The 26,560-nt window shown below is 50.6% G+C and overlaps 1 protein-coding gene across 1 annotated transcript; it reads left to right on the forward strand.

The window, feature by feature from the left end:
- The first annotated feature begins 24,837 nt into the window (after window positions 1-24,837).
- LOC123401933 (growth-regulating factor 10-like) lies at window positions 24,838-26,237 on the forward strand. The gene is made up of 3 exons (XM_045095801.1): window positions 24,838-25,304; window positions 25,390-25,662; window positions 25,773-26,237. The coding sequence occupies exons 1-3, from the start codon at window positions 25,226-25,228 to the stop codon at window positions 26,075-26,077; spliced, it is 657 nt and encodes a 218-aa protein (XP_044951736.1). The 5' UTR covers window positions 24,838-25,225; the 3' UTR covers window positions 26,078-26,237.
- The last annotated feature ends 323 nt before the right edge of the window (window positions 26,238-26,560 follow it).

Genomic DNA, 26,560 nt, shown 5'->3' on the forward strand with positions numbered 1-26,560 from the left:
TTCACTTATATCTTGTTGAGAGTGCTCTTTCTAAGTAACTTGGTAGTTGGCGTGTGCCATGAAAGAGTCCTAAAGATGATAAGCATCCAAGGGGATATAATAAAAACTTCCATATTCAAGTGCATTGATTAGTAAAAGAAGTTTCATTCCTCACAACTAGTTTTGAGACATGGATTTGGTAATATTAGAGTTATGTTAGTAGGGTGTTGTGAATCTAGAAATACTTCTGTTGAAGTTAGTGATTCCCGTAGCATGCACGTATGGTGAACCTCTATGTTAGAAAGTTGGAGCATAATTGATTTATTGATTGTCATCCTTTGTGTGGCGGTCGGGATCGCGCGATGGTTAACACCTACCAACCCTTCCCCTAGGAATATGCGTTTAGCACTTTGTTTCGATTACTAATAAAACTTTCGCAATAAATATATGAGTTCTTCATGACTAATGTGAGTCCATGGTATAGATGCACTTTCACCTTCCACCATTGCTAGCCTCTCTAGTGTCGCGCAACTTTCGCCGGTGCACAAACCCACCATATTCCTTCCTCAAAACAGCCACCATACCTATCTATTATGGCATTTTCATAGCCATTCCGAGATATATTGACATGGAACTCCCACCGTTCCGTCTCATGACTTGTGCCGTCACTTTCATATTGCCATTGCATGATCTCAAGATAGCTAGCGAGATGTTTCAACGTCATACGCCAAGCTAGATCATTGCACATCCCGGTACACTGCCGGAGGCATTTCCTATAGAGTCATCATTGTTCTAAGCATTGAGTTGTGAGTAAATAAAAGTGTGATGATCATCATTATTAGAGCATTGTCCCATGTGAGGAAATAAAATAAAAAAAGAGGCCAAAGATGCCCACCAAAAAGAAATGAAAAGAGGCCAAAGAGCCCAAAAAAAGAGAGAGAAAAAGAGAGAAGCGACAATGCTACTATATTTTTCCACACTTGTGCTTCAAAATAGCACCATGATCTTCATCATAGAGAGTCTCTTGTTTTGACACTTCCATATACTAGTGGGAATTTTCATTATATAACTTGTCTTGTATATTCCAATGATGGGCTTCCTCAAAATTGCCCTAGGTCTTCGTGAGCAAGCAAGTGGGGTGCACACCCACTAATTCTCCTTTTGAGCTTTCACACACTTATAGCTCTAAGTGCATCCGTTGCATGGTAATCCCTACTCATTCACATTGATATCTATTGATGGGCATCTCCATAGCCCATTGATACGCCGAGTCGATGTGACCATCTCCTTCTTTTTGCCTCACAACCTCCACCACACTCTATTCCACCTATAGTGTTATATCCATGGTTCACGCTCATGTATTGCATGAGAGTTGAAAAGGTTTGAGAAAGTAAGAGTGCGAAAACAATTACTTGGCCAATACCAGGGTTGTGCATGATTTAAGTTCGTTGTGTGGGGATGATGGAGCATAGCCAGACTATATGATTTTGTAGGGATAACTTTGTTTGGCCTTGTTATTTCAAAAGTTCATGATTGCCTTGCCGGTTTGCTTGAAGTATTATTGTTTACATGTCAATAGTAAACTATTGTTTTGAATCTTAGGGATCTGAACATTCATGTCACAAGAAAGAAGTTACAGATGACAAATATATTAGGTAGCATTCCACATCAAAAATTCAGTCTTTATCACTTCCCTACTCGAGGACTAGCAGGAGTTAAGCTTGGGGATGCTTGATACGTCTCCAATGTATCTATAATTTTTGATGGCTCCATGCTATTATCTTGTCAACTTTGGATGTTTTGCATCCATGAATATGCTATTTTATATCTTTTTTGGGACTAACCTATTAACTCAGTGCCAAGTGTGAGTTTCTGTTTTTCTGTGTTTTTGACCTTTTTCAGAGGAGAATATTAAACGGAGTCCAAACGGAATAAAACCTGCAGAATGATTTTTTCCATAACAGAAGATACACAGGGAACTTGAGAACCAAGGCAAAGGACCCCGGGGGAGGTCACAAGCCCCCTAGGCGCGGCCTAGGGGGCGCGCCTAGCTGGCTTGTGGGCCCCCCATGGCTCCTTTGCCCTACTTCTTCCGCCTATAAATTCTCCAAAAATCTGAAACTGCCAGAGAGAGCCACGAAAATACTTTTCCGCCGCAAGCTTCTGTCTCCGCAAGATCCCATATGGGGCACGTTCTGGTGCCCTGCCGGAGGGGGATTCGAATATGGAGGGCTTCTTCATCAACACCATTGCCTCTCCTATGATGCCTGAGTAGTTCACCACAGACCTTCGGGTCCATAGCTAGCAGCTAGATGGCTTATTCTCCCTCTTGGATCTTCAATACAAAGTTTTCCATGATCTTCATGAAGATCTATCCGATGTAATCTTCTTTTGCGGTGTGTTTGTCGAGGTCCGATGAATTGTGGATTTATGATCAGATTATCTATGAATATTATTCGAGTCTCCTCTGATCTCTTATATGCATGATTTTGTATCCTTGTAATTCTCTTTGAGTTGCGGGTTTCGTTTGGCCAACTTGATCTATAATTCTTGCAATGGGAGAAGTGCTTGGTTTTGGGTTCATAACGTGCGGTGTCCTCACCCAGTGACAGAAGGGGTAGCGAGGCATGCATCATGTTGTTGCCATCAAGGGTAAAAAGATGGGTTTTATATCTATTGCATGAATTTATCCCTCTATATCATGTCATCTTGCTTAAGGCGTTACTCTGTTTCTTATGAACTTAATACACTAGATGCATGCTGGATAGTAGTTGATGTGTGGAGTAATAGTAGTAGATGCAGAAAGTATTGGTCTACCTGTCTCGGACGTGATGCCTATTTGTATGATCATTGCCTTAGATATCATCATGACTTTGGGCGGTTCTATCAATTGCTCGACAGTAATTCGTTCACCCACCGTAATATTTTCTATCATGAGAGAAGCCTCTAGTGAACACTATGGCCCCCGGGTGTACTTCACATCATATTTTCAGCTCTACACTTTTACCCCGTTGCACTTTCCACCTTCAGATCTCACCTTGCAATTAATCGTGAAGGGATTGACAACCCCTTTATAGCATTGGGTGCAAGTTTGTTTGTTTTTGTTCAGGTACATTGGAGACTTATCTTGATACTCCTACTGGATTGATACCTTGGTTCTCAAACTGAGGGAAATACTTACTGCTACTGTCCTGCATCACCCTTTCCTCTTCAAGGGAAAAACCAACGCAAGCTCAAGAGGTAACACTCCCATGCGAACCATGCCTCCTAGTCGGGAGAGTCTGCAGCGTAGATGGGGTTGCGCCACCGCTCTGGCATCTGCTGCTCCCTCTCACGCCTCATGTGACATCCTCGACTTTTGCTACAGTAATGATTATAATTAAGCGGCAGTGATCCCGCGCTAATGATGCCACGTCGTCGTTAATGATATCAACGATCTCGTGTTGGTTGAAACCGAATCAAAATTCGATGCTTTAAGATGAATCAAACGAGGAAAGAATTCAGTTGATGAAAAGAAAATGTCAAGGGAGTTATAAAGATTGCCTAGCGAAGTATTAAAATGAATCAGGCACTTTTGGAATTATTGGTGATCCCAATATATTTAAAAATGAAGCTTTAAATAAAATAGAGAAAATAAAATATAGTAAATGTAAGAGAAATTAATAAAAGAAAGAAGTAAAAGTATATATAATAAATTATAAATGATAGTAAATAAAATTAGGTATTAAGAATAATTAGAAATAATAGAAAAAGAAAAACAAAACAAAACAAAAAAAGGGAAAAAGAAACCCCCCCCCCACCCCCTCGCCCAACTCGGCCTAGAGGCCGAGCCGGCCAGGCCACACTCACCGCAGCGAGCAAACCCTAGCGAACCCCCCTGGTTCCCCCCATCGATCCCAGCCGCGGCTAGGGGCTCTCGCCTCGTCGCCCACACCACCCCTCGTGGGGGGGCACCTCCCACCGACATCTCTCCCTCTCGCTACCCCCACGTGGCCCCCTCCCACCGATCCCTCCGCTTTCCCTCGGTCACGAGACCCCGAGAACCCCCCCCCCATGCGAGACATCTCTTCTCTCTCTCTCGGTAGCCTACCCCCACCCCCACCGACAGTCCCCCCCCAGCCTCCTCCTCACGTTCCCTTCTCCTCTCTGGAGGCCGAACACCCCCCAGATCCACCCTCGCCCTCCCCCCCTCCCCCACCGGCCTCCCTCTCCTCTCCCTCACCGCCGGCCGAGGCCACCTCCCTCTCGGCCTCTTCCCCCGTTGGCCGACCACCCCCTTCCTCCCGCTCAGTCCAGGAGGGACCGGGCAGGGAGACCCCCCTTCTCCTCACCACGCCAGCCATCCGGCCGGCCCCGACCTCCGGGAGGTTTTCTCCGGCGACCCACCTCGTCGGATCCGTCATCACCGCCTCCGGGAACGCCTCCACGCCGTCTCCTCCACCCCTTCCCGCGAACTCCGGCTTCACCGGGCCATCTCGTCAACGTCGGTGAGCCCCTCCTCGGGCTCCTACCACCATCCCGTTCCCCTCGCCGTCCCGGTTCCGTTCCGACGAACGGCGCTCCATTCCGACAACGTGATGTTCGCGTAGGAGAGATTGAAGTTAGTGTTTCTTCTCTGTTGAGAAGAGGAGAAGCAGAGAAGAGGACTATGTGTTAACACAGAGAGGGAGATGAGAGTTTTTGAAAGAAATAAAAATAAACGTTGTATTTGTGTATGTATTTTTGTATGTATGAGATGCACGTATGTATGTATGTATATATGTATTTCGGTATTATGGCGGTATACGTTAAATGTTTGGTTATGTATCTGTGAGTAAAAATGCGTATTTGGCGTGAAGCCACTTACCGGTGGGGCCAACGCGCCCCGCTCTCTATGACAGGGAGGCCCCACACCCCTTTTAAAGAAAAGTAAAAATTAAAATATAAAAATAAAAATAATGTTTTTATTAAATAAATAAATAGATATATTAGTTAATTATTTAATTAGAATAATTAGAATATGACACGTGGTTCCCCCACTAAATTAATCTGATTAATTAATATTTAATCTTAATTAAAATTTGTGCCTATGACGTTCGGGACCCGCTGGTCAGTTGACGAGTCAACTGTTGATGTGAGCATGACATCATGCTGATGTCATAATAACATTTTATTAAATTAATTAAATCTGTTTTTAATTCCTAATTATTGAATAAAACTTTAAAAGTTAATATTAAATAATCCGTAAGTCAGATCAAAATATTTTCAACATGAAAGTTGATGAGCAGAACGAGACGAACCCGAATACACGGTCCATTCGTTTGTCACGCGTCCCTAGCATAGCAAACATGGAACATTTCCATCGTTTCCAATATGACCGATAGTAGCCCGAGACCCGGAAAATATCGTGAGATATTTTTCCGACCCGTATATGACGGATGATGCTGTGTTAGCTCATGTCTAGCCTACATCTTGCCATGTCAAGCTTTGTGCTGCACCGTTGCTATTATTTATTGTTTCTTCCCCCTCTTCTTACCGGTAGACCCCGAGACTGACGCTGCTGCCGGGTACATCTACGACCCTGTCGATCAGTCCTTTGCCGCAGAGCAGCAAGGCAAGCAAACCACCCTTGATCATTCCTATATCGCCTATGTCTTTCTTCCTACTTCTTGCATTAGTATTTTACTACTGTTGTAGTTAGCTCCTATATCTGATGCATAGCCTATTTTTGATGAACTGCTACTTTCAGTATTGTACCTTTAATCTGCTTAGTATAGGTGGAGAAGTCATCCCCTCTGACCCCATAGTTCTGTTGCCCAGCTTGTTTTCAAAACTCGATCCCTGATCGACGAGCCAGACCCGACACATCACATACACCCCCCTTAATTGTACGACGCTACAGAGATACTATCGGGTACCGAGGGTGACACCTCGCTAAGTACTCCTGATGATATCTCTGTAGTATAGCTACTCGGTCGTGGTTATCGAGGGTGATTCCTCTTTCACCATTCCCGATGATGGCCCTGTCGTGCAATCCCTCAAGTGTGGGACCCCCGAGGGTGATTCCTCTAAGCCCACCTTGACGGATACATCGTTCGGAATCCAATGAGGGTGATACCTCGGATTCCCCCCGATGTTATACCCACACAGTTACTCGACCATGTTACTGGGATCATTGGTGATTAGTTGTAAGACGGGTGGATTCCCGTGAGACTGTGTTGATGGCCTAATTAAAATGTTAATGGATTTGGGTATTTGATCTGGGTTGGTTGGAGACCTTTTCGCACTAACCGGCTACGCGGGAAGAATTATGGGTACTCGGCATCGCGGTATCAGTCGAAGCTTTTCAGATGTCAGCAAATGTAGCGGCGCGCGCCCGAGTGGTCCCGAGATGCATCGCTCTTGTGATTAAGGGATGCTAGGACTGACGCCGGCCGCCCACGCCACGTGCAGGAGCGCGAAGGGGAACTGGGCCCACGAACCCTTTGTGCTTAGGAGTTAGACCGGCGGGCTGGCCTCTCTGATTAGTCTTAGTGGGGCTACGACGTGTCGATATTCCGAGGCCGGGCAGGACCCAGAAAAGTATGTCCGGCCAGAGTGTTATCGAGCGTGACGGGACATGTGGTGCACCCCTGCAGGGATGAAAATTAACTATTCGGATAGCCGTGTCCATGGTTACAGGACGACTTGGAGTTGTGCCCCGATCTTATACAACTACAATTGTTACTTAACTGGATCATTAGTTTGCCTCGGGATTGCTTCCTCGCACGGAGTCGAGGGAGGATCTTTAGGCGTGACCTCACTTTAATATTGCTGCAACAACATGACTATTATTGTTTTACCCCTGTTCTACTCCCGTCTATTGCTGCAAGACCCTGAAGATGCTAGTCTCCGATAGGACTAGGCCTTCTCTCTCTATTCTCGCATTGCTGCGGTCAGTCCACATATAACACCCCCCCTTCTTTGATAATGATGCATAATTAGAATAGTTCTGATGTAAGACTTGTGAGTACTTTGGATGAGTACTCACCGCTGCTTTGCTCCCCCCTTGTCCCTTTAATCCGTTTGCTGCGACCAGATGATGGAGCCCAGGAGATGGAGGTCCCCGCCGACGACGATTTCTACCCCGACGGTGCCTACTACTATGTGGAGGCCGCTGATGACCAGGAGTAGTTAGGAGGTTCCCAGGCAGGAGGCCTTGCCTCGTTCAGTCGTTGTATCTTTTGTGCTAGCCTTATCTAAGGCACACTATGTTTTATGTCTCTACTCAGATATTATTGCTTCCGCTGACTCGTGTGTTTATCGAGCTTCCGTATTCTAGCCCTCGAGGCCCCTGGCTTGTAATATGAAGCTGATGTTATTTTATTTGTGTCTAGAGTTGTGTTGTGATATCTTCCCGTGAGTCCTTGGGTTTGATCGTACGCATTTGCGTGTGATGATTAGCGTACGATTAAACCGAGGGCGTCACACCTCACCTCCTTCGCATGCACCCGCGACGACCGTGGCACAGCTAGCATTGGGATCGTCTATGGATCCAAACGCCACTCGTGCGGCAACATAACATTGGGATAGAGGAGGGGGACGTGGTGCTCCGAGTTCCACCTTGCCTGGTGCACTGGTACGCTAATCCGCTGGCAAGGTGAACGGGAAGATGACTTGCCATTGTATTTTCCGGAGAAGAACCCCATTGTGGTGGCTAGATTTTGCCGCCGACGAAGGAGGAGCGGGTGGCTTGATGGGGATGGGGGTGACTTTTGGAAGAGGATGAGGCCGGTCCTCCCACACACTCGGATTAAAAAATAATGTGTGTGGATCGCTGACGCGTGGGACCGTGTTAGGCGGACATTGTTAGTAAAGACGACAATGGCTTTGACCGGGTACCACGTGTGGACGGGAGTGGACATGAAAAGGTGTGCGCCCACACATTTCCGGCGCAATTTTGGTTGGAAATGGATCCGTGTAGACACAAAGCGGACGCGTTTTGTCTTTGGATCGGCGCGTTAGGCCTTCACTTTTGTCTGCATTGAATCAAACAAACACTGGCAGACAATTTGGATGTGTGGGTAAGAGCAAGTCCAACGGGGCGACCCATTTCGTCCGCCGCCGTCCGTTTGGATCCACGCGAACAAAAGTGATGGCCCAACGCGCACACCCATTGCCAAAACGCGTCCGTGCCGACCCATTTCCAGCCGAAATTTGGGACTGAAATGCGTCTGTGACATCCTCGACTTTTGCTACAGTAGTAATCGTAATTAAGCTACAGTGATCAACCGTTGATGATGCCACGTCATCGGATTCCCATCTCAGACCCGCGTTGATTCGAGTTTGTCCGGATTTCAGATTTGAAAACAAAAGTAGAGTACGTTATGAGTTCATTGCAAATATTACAAGAATATATATGTAAAAACGAGGAAAGTATTAAAGAAACAATAATGATAAAAGAAAGAAAGAAAACTGAAAGAAAGAAATAATAAAAAGAAAAGGAAAAAGAGAAAATAAAACAAAACAAATCAAAAAAAAAAAAAAAAGGAACAACCCCCCTCCCCCAACCGGCCCAGCTGGGCCAAAAAGGGCCCAGCCGGCCACCTCCCGCGCCCCACCCCGCAAACCCTAATCCCCCCCTCGCGACCAGACCCCTTCCCTCGCTACTCCCTCCTTTTCCCCACGCCGCCGCCGCCAGCCCCCCCCTCGTGGGGGCCCCACCCCACCTCCACCACGAGAGGACCCCCACCTCCCTCTCGTGACCCTCTCCTCCCCACGATCCCTCTCCTCCCCACGACCTCCTCCCAGTCCCGTAACTCCCTCCCCTCCTGTCGCCCCTCTCCCCCATCTCGCCTCCCCCCACCTCGCCCCTCTCCCTCCCCAACCGGCGGCCGCCCTTCCCCCCCACCGGCAGCCCCCTCCCCCGCCGGCCTCCTCCCTCCACCGCCTCCTCCTACCCCGGCGGCCTCCTCTCCCCACGGCCGCCTCCCTCATCCCCCTCACCCCCCGGCGGCTCCTCCCCTCTCTCCGCGGCGAGCCCCCTCTCGGCCTCCACCCCGCCGGCAGGGGTGCCGGCCACCTCGGCCCCCCCCATCTCGGCGGCTGGCCCCTCCCGGGAGGTCCCTCTCCGGCGGCCCTCTCTACGGTGGCCGCCCCTCCCCGTCGGCGGCTCCACCTCCGGGGGCCTCTCCTCACCGGGGCCCTCCTCACCGGCTCCTCCTCGCCGGCACGTCACCACCACCGTCACCGTCACCGCCTCCACGTCCGTCTCCATCGTCAACTACGTGCGAACTCCGGCTTCACCGGGCCGTCACGTCACCGTCGGTGAGCCCCTCCTCGGGCTCCTCCCACCTTACCGTTCTCCTCGACGTCACGGTTCCGTTCCGGCAAACGGGGCCTCGATCCGTCGACGGTGGACTCCGGTAGAAGGATTCGAAGTTGGTGTTCTTCTAGGTGGAGTAGCAAAAGAACTTCTCTCTCTCTGTTAACAGAGAGATGAGAGATGAGAGTTTTTGAGAAAAAAGAAATAAAAACAAAGGTTGTATTCCGTATGTATGTATGAGATGTGATGTATGTATTTGTGTATTTGGATATTTAGAGAAATACGGTATTTGAGCGGTTAGGTATCTAATAAAAATAAATGAGAAAATAACCTTAAGCCACTTACCGGTGGGGCCAATGCACCGCTGTCAATGACAGGGAGGCCCCGCGCGATAATTAAAAATAATGTTTTTCTTAAATAAATAAATAAATAGATATATTAGTTAAAATAATTAATTAACATAATTAGAGTATGACACGTGGGTCCCTCGTTGAATTAATCTGATTAATAAATATTTAATCTTAAATAAAACTTGTGCCATGACGTTCGGGACCCGCTGGTCAGTTGACCGGTCAAATGCGATGTCAGCCTGACATCGCGATGATGTCATAATAGGATTTTACTAAATCTTTTAAATCTGTTTTTAATTCTTAAATAATTAATAAAACTTTAAAAATTAATATTAAATAATCCGTAAGTCAGATCAAAATTATTTCAACATGAAAGTTGATCAGCAAAGCGAGACGAACCCGGATACACGGCCCGTTCGTCTGTCACGCGTCCCTAGCATAGCAAACATGGAACTTTTCCATCGTTTTCAGTGTAACCGGTAGTATCCCGAGACCCGGAAAATATCGTCAGATATTCTTCCGACCCGTCTATGACGGATGTTCCTGCGTTAGCTCATGCCTAGCCTGCATATTTCCATGTCATGCTTTGTGTTGCATCGGTGCTATTATTTATTGTTTCTTCCCCCTCTTCTTACCGGTAGACCCCGAGACTGACGCTGCTGCCGGGTACATCTACGACCCTGCCGATCAGTCCTTTGCCGCAGAGCAGCAAGGCAAGCAAACTCCCCTTGATCATTCCTATATCGTCTATGTCTTTCTTCCTACTGCTTGCATTAGTATTTTTGCTACTGTTGTAGTTAGCTCCTATATCTGATGCATAGCCTGTTTTTGATGAACTGCTACTTTCAGTCCTGTACCTTTAACCTGTTTAGTATAGGTGGAGCAGTCATCCCCTCTGACCCCGTAGATCAGTTGCCCCGCTTGTTTCCAAATCTCGATCTCTGATCGACGAGCCAGACCCGACACAGCACGTTCACCCCCCTTCGTTGTACGACGCTACAGGGATACTATCGGGTACCGAGGGTGACACCTCGTTAAGTACTCCTGATGATACCTCTGTAGTATAGCTAGTCGGTCGTGGTTATCGAGGGTGATTCCTCTTTCACCATTCCCGATGACGCCCCTGTCGTGCAACCCCGCGAGTGTGGGACCCCCGAGGGTGATTCCTCTAAGCCCACCTTGACGGGTACATCGTTCGGGATCCAACGAGGGTGATTCCTAGGATTCCCCTGATGTTACAACCACACAGTTACTCGACCATGTTACTGGGTTCATTGGTGATTAGTTGTAAGCCGGGTGGTTTCCCGCGAGACTGTGTTGTTGGCCTAAATAAAATGCTAATGGATTTGGGTATTTGATCTGGGTTGGTCGGAGACCTTTTCGCACTAACCGGCTACGCGGGAAGAATTATGGGTACTCGGCGTCGCGGTATCAGCCGAAGCTTTTCAGATGCCAGCAGTGTAGCGGCGCGCGCCCGAGTGGTCCCGAGATGCATCGCGCTTGTGATTAAGGGATGCTAGGACTGACGTCGGCCGCCCACGCCACGTGCAGGAGCGTGAAGGGGAACCGGGCCCGTGAACCCTTTGTGCTTAGGATTTAGACTGGCGGGCTGGCCTCTCTGATTAGTCTTAGGTGGGGCTGCGACGTGTCGATATTCCGAGGCCGGGCAGGACCCAGAAAAGTATGTCCGGCCAGAGTGTTATCGAGCGTGACGGGACATGTGGTGCACCCCTACAGGGATGAAAATTAACTATTCGGATAGCCGTGTCCACGGTTACAGGACGACTTGGAGTTGTGCCCCGATCTTATACAACTACAATTGTTACTTAACTGGAATTAGTTTGTCTCGGGATTGCTTCCTCGCAGGGAGTCGAGGGAGGATCTTTAGGCGTGACCTCACTTTAATATGGCTGCAACAATATGACTATTAATGTTTTACTCGTGTGCTACTCTCGTCTATTGCTGCAAGACCCTGAAGATGCTAGTCTTCGATAGGACTAGGCCTCCTCTCTCTATTCTCGCATTTCTGCAGTCAGTCCACATATAACCCCCTTCTTTGATACTGATGCATAATTAGACTAGTGCTGATGTAAGACTTGCGAGTACTTTGGATGAGTACTCACCGCTGCTTTGCTCCCCCCTTGTTCCCTTGATCCGTTTGCTGCGACCAGATGATGAAGCCCAGGAGATGGAGGTCCCCGCCACCGACGACTGCTACCCCGACGGTGCCTACTACTACGTGGAGGCCGCTGATGATCAGGAGTAGTTAGGAGGTTCCCAGGTAGGAGGCCTCGCCTCGTTCGATCGTTGTATCTTTTGTGCTAGCCTTCTCTAAGGCACCCCATGTTTTATGTCTGTACTCAGATATTTGTTGCTTCCGCTGACTCGTGTGTTATCGAGCTTTCGTATTCTAGCCCTCGAGGCCCCTGGCTTGTAATATGAAGCTGATGTTATTTTATTTGTGTCTAGAGTTGTGTTGTGATATCTCCCCGTGAGTCCTTGGGTTTGATCGTACGCATTTGCGTGTATGATTAGCGTACGATTAAGCCGAGGGCGTCACAAGTTGGTATCAGAGCCAACTGCCTGTAGGTAGCCCCCTTTCCAACTCCTTGGCCGAAGTTGAGTCTAGTGTTTGAAAAACTTACTAACACTGATGTTGTGGCTTACGGGCCCACATCTCAATTGGGTGGTATTAGTATCTTTTACTCCTTTTCTATACTTTGGGCTCTACTTTCTCTTCTCTTTCGGGTCAAAGATTTTACTAACTCTAACATTAGGTTCTCGAATCACATCAATCCGGAGCGCTGGACTATCTACTCTTTTTCTCCTGAATATGTATTACACACACTGTCATTGACATTCGTCAATCTTATTTTCAGATGCGTCCCGCAAGACAGCACGTGCGCCTGACACAGGCCACCGAGACGACTGGGTTCCCGGCCATTTTGGTCGATCTCCTGACCAGGCTGGGATATCGCTGGTACCCCGAGTACACTGTGTTCGAGGATTTCCGCGAGTACAACCAGTACCAGTACCAGGCTGAGGTTCGCATCTTCGACCAGAGGGGCGGTGAGACCCTCGAGCGCCACGTATTCTGTGGTATTGGAGTGTCGGTCGAGATGGCCGTCCATGATGCGGCCTACATCGCCATCACCCGTCTCCGTGGAGCGTACCCTCACCTGGAGGAGAGCCCTTTCAGATACATCCCGCATGCTCCTGCTGGGGATGAGACTGGATCTGATCTCACTGCCTACGCTTCTGACGTTCGGGAGCGCAGCGACCGTTCCTACGTCGCTGTCTGCGCCCCCTACGTGACGCGTCGGTACGACGCGCGGATTCTGGTGCAGTACACTGAGGCAATGGATCGTGCTTTCCGAGCTCTGACTGTGGAGTTGTATGCTACGCGCGCTCGTCTTTACGACGCGTTGACAGAGCTACAGCCATCACACTGTCCGAGGGTTCCACCTATGCGCCTCCGCGAGCCGAGCAGGACAGAGCTACCATCAGCTCTCGAGTGGACAGATGTTGGGGGTAGAACCCCTGCACTTGGACCTCAGCTCCTCGACTGGATGCGGCACCGTCATCAGAGTCACAACGGGACACAGGGTCCTGTCCCTACCTTCTATCACCGCCAGCTACCAGGATTCGATCGTCCTCTCCGACGTTGATGTAGACTTATCGCTACATCTCGTTGTGGTACTCTTCCACCGCGTGCCTGCGCGCCGCCTAGTGAGTCCAGGGTATCGTCAAATGCGTCCGGGCTATCGCCAAATTTCGAGTTTTTAATCGTTAGTCTGTAATCGAACTTATGTATGGGTCTGTATGTCGAACTCAACTACTATGGAGTATCTATCGCATTTCCCTTTCATTATGCTTGATTACTTCATGAACGCGTGCGATGCCTTTCGATTACTTTAAGCTAAACTACCCCTGCTAAATATTTAACAGGATGGTTAGACCAGCTGGCCGCCCGCGTGGCCGTGCCAACGATGCACCACCCCCGCCTCCTGAGTATATGGCGGGGATGATCCAACAGTTTGAGCTGAACCGTCAGTTTATGCAAGGACTCATGGATCAGTTCCAAAGGCCGAACATGAACCAACCACAAGGCGTGACACTGCAAGACTTCTGCCGTCTCAACCCTGCGATCTACCGCAGCTCAACTCAGCCTCTTGATGCTGATGACTGGCTCCGTGACATTTCTTATGAGCTAGAGTCTGCCAATGTGCCCCTGGCGAGCTATGTCAACTTTGCCGCCTACTTTCTGAAGGGTCCCGCTGCTCAATGGTGGGACAGCCACAGGCGCTCTCAGCCCGTTGGAGCTATCATCACTTGGGCAGAGTTCAAGGCAGCTTTCCGTGCTCGATACATTCCCCAGGGAATCATGGACCAGAAGAAGCGTGAGTTCCGCAACTTGGTCCAGGGCAACAAGACTGTGGATGCTTATCAGCGGGAATTTCTGGAATTATCTCGCTATGCTGAAGAAGACATTGCGACTGATGCACGCAGGCAGGAGAAGTTCCGTGAAGGCCTCCACCCTGATATCAAGCTGACACTCCTCGTTCAGGACTATGCTGATTTCGCCACCCTCGTGAACAAGGCTATTCAGGTTGAGACTGGTCTGCAGGAATATAAAGATAGCAGCAAGCGTAACCGTGACATGGGCTCATCTTCGGGCTCATCTGCACAGAAGCGGAAGATCTGGATCCCCAACAACATGTACCATGCACCTGCTCCTACTCCGAGGCCGTCCTATGCTGCACCTCGCCTGCCTCCTCCACCACCTAGGCAGCCGAGGCTTCCAGCTCCACCGCCTCGAGTTCCTCCTTCCCGTCCCGAGGACGGGCTGTGCTTCAAGTGTGGCCGTCCAGGTCACCGTGCTAGAGACTGCAGGCAGAATCAGAATCAGCTGGCACTTCCCGCAACTGGCCGTGGCAACAACCAGAACCGCAACTTCAACACTAAGCCTGCTTATGTTCGTGGTCAGGCCAACAACATTGATATGGGTCAAGCTCAAGACCAGCCTGCTACCGTGATGGGTACACTTCTCGTTAACTCAGTACCTGCTTCTGTATTGTTTGATACAGGAGCATCGCATTCCTTTATGTCGGAAAATTTTGCATACATGCATGACATTAGGAGCGAAGAGATGAACATCCCGATAGTGGTAAACACCCCTGGGGGCGAAGGCCGAACCTCTGTGGTTTGTCCCCATGTTCCAGTTGAAATTGAAGGATTAGAATTCCTTGCCAACCCCATCCTACTAAAGTCATCCAACATTGATCTCATATTGGGGATGGACTGGTTGAAGGCTCATACGGCATCGATCGTTTGTGCCACCAAAACCGTCCACCTCCTACACCCTTCAGATGAACTAGTAAGCTACCATGCTCATCTCGTCCGTAATGCTGAGGCACGGCTGTATGCCTTGAATGCATTAAATGCGTCGCCTCTTGAAGGGATTGAAAACATACCAGTGGTCCGAGAATTCCAAGATGTCTTTCCAGAAGAACTTCCGGGGATTCCCCCTGCTCGAGCTGTCGAGTTTGTCATTGACTTGGTACCCGGTACCACTCCTATTGCCAAGCGTCCTTATAAAATGCCACCACATGAACTCCTTGAACTTAAGCAAGAAATTGACAACTCGCTCCGTCTGGGTTTCATCCGTCCGAGTTCCTCTGCTTGGGGAGCACCTTCTCTCTTTGTTAAGAAGAAGGATGGGACAAATCGATTGGTTCAAGACTATCGTCCTATCAACCAGGCCACTATTCAAAACAAATATCCTCTCCCGCGGATAAATGATTTGTATGATCAACTTGCTGGTTCCACCGTTTTCTCTAAGCTCGACTTGAGATTGGGATACCACCAGATCCGTGTTCGCAAGGAGGATATTCCAAAGACCGCCTTTGTTACTCGATATGGATCATACGAGTACACCGTCATGTCCTTCGGCTTAACCAATGCACCGGCAACTTTCTCTCGATTGATGAATTATATATTCATGGACTACCTCGACAAATTTGTCGTGGTATATCTGGATGATATTCTGGTGTTTTCGAAGAACAAAGAAGAGCATGCTGAACATCTTCGTCTTGTACTGGATAAGCTTCGGGAGCATAAACTCTATGCGAAGTATTCCAAATGTGAGTTCTGGCTAGACGAAGTGACTTACCTTGGTCATGTGATTTCCAAGGATGGTATTGCGGTCAACCCCGAACGAATTCAAGCTATTCTTGACTGGACTCCCCCAAAGAATGTCAAGCAAGTCAGAAGTTTTCTCGGACTCGCCAGCTATTGCCGTCGATTCGTCGAGAACTTCTCCAAGATTGCGAAGCCCTTAACCAACCTGCTTCACAAAGGTGTTAAGTATGAATGGACTGATAAATGTCAGGAAAGTTTCCAGGCACTCAAGGACAAACTGACGTCCGCCCCAGTACTTGCTCCTCCAGATACGAAAAGGGATTTCGTCATATACTGTGATGCTTCTCGTCAAGGAATAGGTTGTGTCCTAATGCAGGATCGCAAGGTGATCGCTTATGCTTCACGTCAACTGCGTGCTCATGAAGAGAACTACCCAGTTCATGACCTCGAGCTTGCCGCAGTCATTCATGCATTGAAGGAATGGCGACAATACCTTGTCGGTAATCGCTGTGAAATCTACACCGACCATCAAAGTTTGAAGTACTTGTTCACTCAACCGGAGCTGAACCTGCGTCAACAAAGATGGATGGAGCGTATAGCAGATTTTGACTGTAGTATATCATATACCCCTGGCAAGGCTAATGTAATGGCTGATGCCTTAAGTCGCAAGTCATACTGCAACCACCTCCAGGTTCATCAGGTTCACGATCGTCTGCAAGAGGAATTCCGTAAGCTGAACCTCCACATTGTTCCTCAGGGTTACCTTGTTCCCCCTCCTGAAGAGTATCAAAAGATGAACCTCCGTGTCGTTAATCAGGGTTCCCTCAGTAACCTAGTGGTTGAACCAGATCTTGTGAGCTCCATAAAGAATATACAAAACTTTGACGATGATGTCGACAGGATTAAGAGCTATATTGCAAAGGGTAAACCCTCCTTTTTCACTGTTGATGAAGGTGGCGCCTTGTATTTCAAGGGTCGCCTATTCGTCCCAAATAAGAAGGAAAATCTCAGGATGACTGGGAAGGTGATGGAAGAAGCTCATGACACACCATTGTCTATTCACCCGGGTAGTACCAAGATGTACCAAGACATCCGGCAAAGATTCTGGTGGCCCAATATGAAACAAGACATTGCACGCTATGTGGCAGAATGTGATATATGCCGGCGTATCAAGGCAGAACACCAAAAGCCTGCGGGAACTCTGCAACCTATCTCTATTCCCGAGTGGAAATGGGATCACGTTGAAATGGACTTTGTCACTGGTTTTCCCGGGTCTCAGAAAGGTAATGATGCTATTCTTGTCGTCATTGATCGACTGTCCAAAGTTGCACATTTCCTGGCCGTCAAAGAAACGATTAATGCTAGTCAGCTGGCAGATCTTTATATGTCAAGAGTTGTTTCCCTTCACGGTATTCCGTTGGTAATCAGTTCGGACCGTGGCAGCTTGTTTACTTCAAAATTCTGGGAAAGTTTTCAAAAGGCTATGGGGACTCATCTGTCCTTCAGCACTGCATTTCATCCTCAATCCCAGGGACAAGTTGAACGAGTCAACCAAATTCTCGAGGACATGCTTCGAGCTTGTGTCATTTCTTTCGGTAAGAAATGGGAGGAATCTCTCCCGTATGCCGAGTTCTCGTACAACAATAGCTATCAAGCTAGTCTGAAGATGGCCCCTTTCGAAGTATTGTATGGGCGAAGGTGTCGAACTCCTCTGAATTGGTCAGAAACTGGGGAAAGATCACTCTTCGGTCCGGATATTATTCAACATGCCGAAGATCAAGTCTGCATTATTCATGAGAATCTGAAGGCTGCTCAGTCTCGTCAGAAAAGTCAGTATGACCGTCATCATCAAGATATGGTCTATCACCCTGGCGAAAAGGCTTATCTTCGTGTCACACCAATGAGAGGTGCACACCGTTTCGGAATCAAGGGCAAGTTAGCTCCTCGTTATATTGGTCCTTTCACTGTTCTCGAAAGGCGTGGAAGAGTGGCTTATCAATTGGAACTGCCGGCGAACCTTTCTCAGGTTCACGATGTCTTCCATGTTTCTCAACTCCGTCGCTGCTTCAAGGACCCTATTCGAGCAGTGGATCACGATACGCTTGAGCTACAACAAGACCTCTCTTATAAAGAGCATCCGGTCCGCGTTCTCGACCAAGCTGAACGTAAGACTCGTCGCAAGGTCACCAAGTTCCTTAAGGTGCAGTGGTCAAATCACTCTGAAGATGAAGCCACTTGGGAACGCGAGGATCATCTTCGTGATGAATACCCCGGGCTCTTTCCATCTACCTCTTAATTCTCGGGACGAGAATTCTTGTTAGTAGGGGAGAATTGTGACATCCTCGACTTTTGCTACAGTAGTAATCGTAATTAAGCTACAGTGATCAACCGTTGATGATGCCACGTCATCGGATTCCCATCTCAGACCCGCGTTGATTCGAGTTTGTCCGGATTTCAGATTTGAAAACAAAAGTAGAGTACATTATGAGTTCATTGCAAATATTACAAGAATATATATGTAAAAACGAGGAAAGTATTAAAGAAACAATAATGATAAAAGAAAGAAAGAAAACTGAAAGAAAGAAATAATAAAAAGAAAAGGAAAAAGAGAAAATAAAACAAAACAAATCAAAAAAAAAGGAACAACCCCCCTCACCCAACCGGCCCAGCTGGGCCAAAAAGGGCCCAGCCGGCCACCTCCCGCGCCCCACCCCGCAAACCCTAATCCCCCCCTGGCGACCAGACCCCTTCCCTCGCTACTCCCTCCTTTTCCCCACGCCGCCGCCGCCAGCCCCCCCCTCGTGGGGGCCCCACCCCACCTCCACCACGAGAGGACCCCCACCTCCCTCTCGTGACCCTCTCCTCCCCACGATCCCTCTCCTCCCCACGACCTCCTCCCAGTCCCGTAACTCCCCCCCTCCTGTCGCCCCTCTCCCCCATCTCGCCTCCCCCCACCTCGCCCCTCTCCCTCCCCAACCGGCGGCCGCCCTTCCCCCCCGCCGGCAGCCCCCTCCCCCGCCGGCCTCCTCCCTCCACCGCCTCCTCCTACCCCGGCGGCCTCCTCTCCCCACGGCCGCCTCCCTCATCCCCCTCACCCCCCGGCGGCTCCTCCCCTCTCTCCGCGGCGAGCCCCCTCTCGGCCTCCACCCCGCCGGCAGGGGTGCCGGCCACCTCGGCCCCCCCATCTCGGCGGCCGGCCCCTCCCGGGAGGTCCCTCTCCGGCGGCCCTCTCTACGGTGGCCGCCCCTCCCCGTCGGCGGCTCCACCTCCGGGGGCCTCTCCTCACCGGGGCCCTCCTCACCGGCTCCTCCTCGCCGGCACGTCACCACCACCGTCACCGTCACCGCCTCCACGTCCGTCTCCACCGTCAACTACGTGCGAACTCCGGCTTCACCGGGCCGTCACGTCACCGTCGGTGAGCCCCTCCTCGGGCTCCTCCCACCTTACCGTTCTCCTCGACGTCACGGTTCCGTTCCGGCAAACGGGGCCTCGATCCGTCGACGGTGGACTCCGGTAGAAGGATTCGAAGTTGGTGTTCTTCTAGGTGGAGTAGCAAAAGAACTTCTCTCTCTCTGTTAACAGAGAGATGAGAGATGAGAGTTTTTGAGAAAAAAGAAATAAAAACAAAGGTTGTATTCCGTATGTATGTATGAGATGTGATGTATGTATTTGTGTATTTGGATATTTAGAGAAATACGGTATTTGAGCGGTTAGGTATCTAATAAAAATAAATGAGAAAATAACCTTAAGCCACTTACCGGTGGGGCCAATGCACCGCTGTCAATGACAGGGAGGCCCCGCGCGATAATTAAAAATAATGTTTTTCTTAAATAAATAAATAAATAGATATATTAGTTAAAATAATTAATTAACATAATTAGAGTATGACATGTGGGTCCCTCGTTGAATTAATCTGATTAATAAATATTTAATCTTAAATAAAACTTGTGCCATGACGTTCGGGACCCGCTGGTCAGTTGACCGGTCAAATGTGATGTCAGCCTGACATCGTGATGATGTCATAATAGGATTTTACTAAATCTTTTAAATCTGTTTTTAATTCTTAAATAATTAATAAAACTTTAAAAATTAATATTAAATAATCCGTAAGTCAGATCAAAATTATTTCAACATGAAAGTTGATCAGCAAAGCGAGACGAACCCGGATACACGGCCCGTTCGTCTGTCACGCGTCCCTAGCATAGCAAACATGGAACTTTTCCATCGTTTTCAGTGTAACCGGTAGTATCCCGAGACCCGGAAAATATCGTCAGATATTCTTCCGACCCGTCTATGACGGATGTTCCTGCGTTAGCTCATGCCTAGCCTGCATATTTCCATGTCATGCTTTGTGTTGCATCGGTGCTATTATTTATTGTTTCTTCCCCCTCTTCTTACCGGTAGACCCCGAGACTGACGCTGCTGCCGGGTACATCTACGACCCTGCCGATCAGTCCTTTGCCGCAGAGCAGCAAGGCAAGCAAACTCCCCTTGATCATTCCTATATCGTCTATGTCTTTCTTCCTACTGCTTGCATTAGTATTTTTGCTACTGTTGTAGTTAGCTCCTATATCTGATGCATAGCCTGTTTTTGATGAACTGCTACTTTCAGTCCTGTACCTTTAACCTGTTTAGTATAGGTGGAGCAGTCATCCCCTCTGACCCCGTAGATCAGTTGCCCCGCTTGTTTCCAAATCTCGATCTCTGATCGACGAGCCAGACCTGACACAGCACGTTCACCCCCCTTCGTTGTACGACGCTACAGGGATACTATCGGGTACCGAGGGTGACACCTCGTTAAGTACTCCTGATGATACCTCTGTAGTATAGCTAGTCGGTCGTGGTTATCGAGGGTGATTCCTCTTTCACCATTCCCGATGACGCCCCTGTCGTGCAACCCCGCGAGTGTGGGACCCCCGAGGGTGATTCCTCTAAGCCCACCTTGACGGGTACATCGTTCGGGATCCAACGAGGGTGATTCCTAGGATTCCCCTGATGTTACAACCACACAGTTACTCGACCATGTTACTGGGTTCATTGGTGATTAGTTGTAAGCCGGGTGGTTTCCCGCGAGACTGTGTTGTTGGCCTAAATAAAATGCTAATGGATTTGGGTATTTGATCTGGGTTGGTCGGAGACCTTTTCGCACTAACCGGCTACGCGGGAAGAATTATGGGTACTCGGCGTCGCGGTATCAGCCGAAGCTTTTCAGATGCCAGCAGTGTAGCGGCGCGCGCCCGAGTGGTCCCGAGATGCATCGCGCTTGTGATTAAGGGATGCTAGGACTGACGTCGGCCGCCCACGCCACGTGCAGGAGCGTGAAGGGGAACTGGGCCCATGAACCCTTTGTGCTTAGGATTTAGACCGGCGGGCTGGCCTCTCTGATTAGTCTTAGGTGGGGCTGCGACGTGTCGATATTCCGAGGCCGGGCAGGACCCAGAAAAGTATGTCCGGCCAGAGTGTTATCGAGCGTGACGGGACATGTGGTGCACCCCTGCAGGGATGAAAATTAACTATTCGGATAGCCGTGTCCACGGTTACAGGACGACTTGGAGTTGTGCCCCGATCTTATACAACTACAATTGTTACTTAACTGGAATTAGTTTGTCTCGGGATTGCTTCCTCGCAGGGAGTCGAGGGAGGATCTTTAGGCGTGACCTCACTTTAATATTGCTGCAACAATATGACTATTAATGTTTTACTCGTGTGCTACTCTCGTCTATTGCTGCAAGACCCTGAAGATGCTAGTCTTCGATAGGACTAGGCCTCCTCTCTCTATTCTCGCATTTCTGCAGTCAGTCCACATATAACCCCCTTCTTTGATACTGATGCATAATTAGACTAGTGCTGATGTAAGACTTGCGAGTACTTTGGATGAGTACTCACCGCTGCTTTGCTCCCCCCTTGTTCCCTTGATCCGTTTGCTGCGACCAGATGATGAAGCCCAGGAGATGGAGGTCCCCGCCACCGACGACTGCTACCCCGACGGTGCCTACTACTACGTGGAGGCCGCTGATGATCAGGAGTAGTTAGGAGGTTCCCAGGCAGGAGGCCTCGCCTCGTTCGATCGTTGTATCTTTTGTGCTAGCCTTCTCTAAGGCACCCCATGTTTTATGTCTGTACTCAGATATTTGTTGCTTCCGCTGACTCGTGTGTTATCGAGCTTTCGTATTCTAGCCCTCGAGGCCCCTGGCTTGTAATATGAAGCTGATGTTATTTTATTTGTGTCTAGAGTTGTGTTGTGATATCTCCCCGTGAGTCCTTGGGTTTGATCGTACGCATTTGCGTGTATGATTAGCGTACGATTAAGCCGAGGGCGTCACAAGTTGGTATCAGAGCCAACTGCCTGTAGGTAGCCCCCTTTCCAACTCCTTGGCCGAAGTTGAGTCTAGTGTTTGAAAAACTTACTAACACTGATGTTGTGGCTTACGGGCCCACATCTCAATTGGGTGGTATTAGTATCTTTTACTCCTTTTCTATACTTTGGGCTCTACTTTCTCTTCTCTTTCGGGTCAAAGATTTTACTAACTCTAACATTAGGTTCTCGAATCACATCAATCCGGAGCGCTGGACTATCTACTCTTTTTCTCCTGAATATGTATTACACACACTGTCATTGACATTCGTCAATCTTATTTTCAGATGCGTCCCGCAAGACAGCACGTGCGCCTGACACAGGCCACCGAGACGACTGGGTTCCCGGCCATTTTGGTCGATCTCCTGACCAGGCTGGGATATCGCTGGTACCCCGAGTACACTGTGTTCGAGGATTTCCGCGAGTACAACCAGTACCAGTACCAGGCTGAGGTTCGCATCTTCGACCAGAGGGGCGGTGAGACCCTCGAGCGCCACGTATTCTGTGGTATTGGAGTGTCGGTCGAGATGGCCGTCCATGATGCGGCCTACATCGCCATCACCCGTCTCCGTGGAGCGTACCCTCACCTGGAGGAGAGCCCTTTCAGATACATCCCGCATGCTCCTGCTGGGGATGAGACTGGATCTGATCTCACTGCCTACGCTTCTGACGTTCGGGAGCGCAGCGACCGTTCCTACGTCGCTGTCTGCGCCCCCTACGTGACGCGTCGGTACGACGCGCGGATTCTGGTGCAGTACACTGAGGCAATGGATCGTGCTTTCCGAGCTCTGACTGTGGAGTTGTATGCTACGCGCGCTCGTCTTTACGACGCGTTGACAGAGCTACAGCCATCACACTGTCCGAGGGTTCCACCTATGCGCCTCCGCGAGCCGAGCAGGACAGAGCTACCATCAGCTCTCGAGTGGACAGATGTTGGGGGTAGAACCCCTGCACTTGGACCTCAGCTCCTCGACTGGATGCGGCACCGTCATCAGAGTCACAACGGGACACAGGGTCCTGTCCCTACCTTCTATCACCGCCAGCTACCAGGATTCGATCGTCCTCTCCGACGTTGATGTAGCCTTATCGCTACATCTCGTTGTGGTACTCTTCCACCGCGTGCCTGCGCGCCGCCTAGTGAGTCCAGGGTATCGTCAAATGCGTTCGGGCTATCGCCAAATTTCGAGTTTTTAATCGTTAGTCTGTAATCGAACTTATGTATGGGTCTGTATGTCGAACTCAACTACTATGGAGTATCTATCGCATTTCCCTTTCATTATGCTTGATTACTTCATGAACGCGTGCGATGCCTTTCGATTACTTTAAGCTAAACTACCCCTGCTAAATATTTAACAGGATGGTTAGACCAGCTGGCCGCCCGCGTGGCCGTGCCAACGATGCACCACCCCCGCCTCCTGAGTATATGGCGGGGATGATCCAACAGTTTGAGCTGAACCGTCAGTTTATGCAAGGACTCATGGATCAGTTCCAAAGGCCGAACATGAACCAACCACAAGGCGTGACACTGCAAGACTTCGGAGCACCACATTCCGCTGTTGTACCCGAACGTGACACTGCGAGCGGATCAGCGTCCCGGTGCACCAAGTGTAGTGGCACTCGGAGCACCACATTCCGCTGTTGTACCCGAACGTGACCCTCCCGCACGACTAGCATCTCGATCCGGAGAGGACCCCGGTGTCGGTCGTGCCGCGGTCGGCGCGGGCGCACGCGGAGGAGGTGAGTCACCGGCGGCGGCAACTGACGCCGGAGCAGCGGCTCAACCCCATCTAGATGGTCGACTCTCCCCACTCGGAGGTCTGGTTCGTGCTCGAGCAGGAGGAACAGCGCCGACGCGGGATGCGCGACGTGCAACCAGGCCCTCCGCCGCCCCGCCAGTCGTTCACGACGAGGACCAGGAGGCGGAGGCCGCCTACCAGGCGGCGCTCGCAGCCGCGCTTCGCGAGAGCGAGGAGGAAGAGTGACGCACGGCTGAGGAGGAGGATGCGGCGTACGAGGCGCAGCTCGCGTAGGCTATCATGTTGTAAGCCGCGGGCGACTGCATCGTGCCCCCTCCGTTGAAGAGTGAGTCGCAACCGAAGGTCTACGAGTGGACCGGCTGCCTCCGCGAGTGGGTCAACGCGCCACCCATCTGGTTGGGTGCGACACTGCAGTACGAGGCCGCCTACCTCGAGCACTAGAGGGTGTTGCACCTGGCGGAGGAGCACGCTGACAGGGCGCAACAGATGGAGCTCGAGCGGGAGGCGGAGGAGGAACGACTAGACATGGAGGAGGAGGAGCGCGCCCGTGCTGAGCTGTCACCGTCACCAGCACAGCCCGCGCGGGCGGGACAGACGACGGAGTCGCACGCAGTGGCGCTGTGGAACACGACGTTTTCCTGGACCGGCCGTACGCCGACGCTGGTTGACCTCACCGACCCCAAGTCGACGATGAGGACGCCTAGGGCAGCCTTCTAGTGTAAGTTTTTAATATTCAATTAATGTAATGGAGACGTGTGGACTTTCGTCGGCCTTTGTGACTGGCTTTAATGTTTAATTAATGTTTGTTTTTATTTTTAAAAATATTTGAATTTTTTCTTTACGTGTCGTCAAAATAGGACGGGACAGCGTTGGATCTATGGATCGACCCAAACGTAAAAATAGACGAACAAAATCATTGTTTATTTAGATGGATCGGTTAAAGTTATTTTAATTATTTTAAACCGGGGTACAGCTTACACCGCATTTTCACGAAGTCACGCGGCGGTGTCCGTCCGACGTTGAAATGAATGCCAAACACGAGCATGTAAGGTCTAAAAAACATGCGTGTCGTCTCCCTGCACCGCGGCACCAGGGCCCTCTCCATGCCGTGCCAGCTTCGCTCTACACCCTCTGCATCCCGTCAGTTTGACAGTTACCGTTGCCTGAGCACAGAACTTACCGAGCGTCCAGAGAGAGACCCAGACGATGGGGGAGTCCAGCCATCATCACGCTCACGCATAAATATATCCACACTGCATCACACTTCCTCTGACAAAAGCACTGACCCCCGTCTCAAGAGTCAAGAACCCTCTCCCTCCATAGACTTCGAAACCAACAACGCGCACGCCGGAATCTCCTCATGGCCGACGAGAAAGAAGGCGACTCGCTGCAGCCGCCGTCCAAGCTGCCCCGCCTCTCCTCCGCCGACGAGAACGCCGGTACGTGCAGGCACACCAGGAAAGCCGTAAGCTTGTGTTCACCTGAAGATGTTGAGTTGTTCGATGTGTTGTTGTTGCATGGTAGGGGCGGTGACGATGGCGGTCTCGTCGCCGCTGGGTCTTGGCCTCGGCCTGGGGCTCGGCGGCGATAGCCGTGGCGAGCAGCACGCCTTGGAAGCACGGGCGGTGGCGGCGGCGGCGAAGTCGGTGCTGACGTTCATGCAGCAGCAGGAGCTGGAGCACCAGGTGCTCATCTACCGCTACTTCGCGGCGGGGGCGCCCGTGCCGGTGCACCTCGTGCTTCCCATCTGGAAGAGCGTCGCCGCCTCCTCCTTCGGCCCGCACCGCTTCCCCTCGCGTACGTGCCACGACACAAAACGAAAAGAAATAGATATCTGTGTTTCCTATGCCATCCCGTGCAGTGTCGGCGGATTGTTGGATGAGCCGTTGGTCGTCTTTGAATGGCAGTGATTGGGCTGGGGAGCATGTGCTTCGACTACCGGAGCAGCATGGAGCCGGAGCCCGGGCGGTGCCGCCGCACGGACGGCAAGAAGTGGCGGTGCTCCCGCGACGTGGTGCAGGGGCACAAGTACTGCGAGCGGCACGTCCACCGGGGCCGCGGCCGTTCAAGAAAGCCTGTGGAAGGAGCCCCCGCCGCACCGGCGCACAACGGCAGCAGCACCGCCGCCACCGCCGCCCCGTCCCGCGGCATCGGCTTCTCCCCCGCCGGCATCCTCCACGCCACCCACAGCGCCGCCGCGCACGCCACCTGAGGCCGAGGGCCTCATCCCGTTCCCACCGCGTCCGTCATGGCGCGTGGGCGTGGGGCAAAATCGTGCAAGAAGGAAATCCGCAGGGATTTTGTCGCGTCATGTAACTTTTTCTTGGGCAGCTTTTGAAACTACTAGTATAAATCTGCTGGGTTCGATGGCATGCGTCCCTGCTCGTTGCTGTGCGTGCGCCTGTGATATGTGTGTGGCAGGCAGGCGATTATTTTTCTCGTCGTGTTGGGCTGTGGGGGGTCGTGCCGCGGTGGCGGGGGAGTGGATTCTTCTGCGGCTCCGCTCGGCACGGCTCGGGAGCAGTCCGCAGGCCTGTAGCTTTGCATGCACTGACCTGTGTCAGAAGGCGGTGGCTCGGGCAGAGCGAGGCATTGGATGCTGCTGCACTCTGGCCTTGGCGTGGCGCAGTGGCCCCGCGCCGCACCGTCTTGCTCCTTTGCCGCATGGGAACGGCCATCGGTGAATCCTGTTCGG

This window comes from Hordeum vulgare, chromosome 6H, assembly GCF_904849725.1.
Source record: "Hordeum vulgare subsp. vulgare chromosome 6H, MorexV3_pseudomolecules_assembly, whole genome shotgun sequence".
Classification (NCBI taxonomy): Eukaryota; Viridiplantae; Streptophyta; class Magnoliopsida; order Poales; family Poaceae; genus Hordeum; species Hordeum vulgare.

Bases quoted from the DNA above. Each gene is read 5' to 3' on its own strand.
- LOC123401933 (XM_045095801.1), top strand. From the start codon at position 25,226: ATGGCCGACGAGAAAGAAGGCGACTCGCTGCAGCCGCCGTCCAAGCTG. The intron at 25,305-25,389 runs GTACGTGCAGGC...GTTGCATGGTAG, and splicing joins CTCCGCCGACGAGAACGCCG to GGGCGGTGACGATGGCGGTC. The intron at 25,663-25,772 runs GTACGTGCCACG...TTTGAATGGCAG, and splicing joins CCCGCACCGCTTCCCCTCGC to TGATTGGGCTGGGGAGCATG.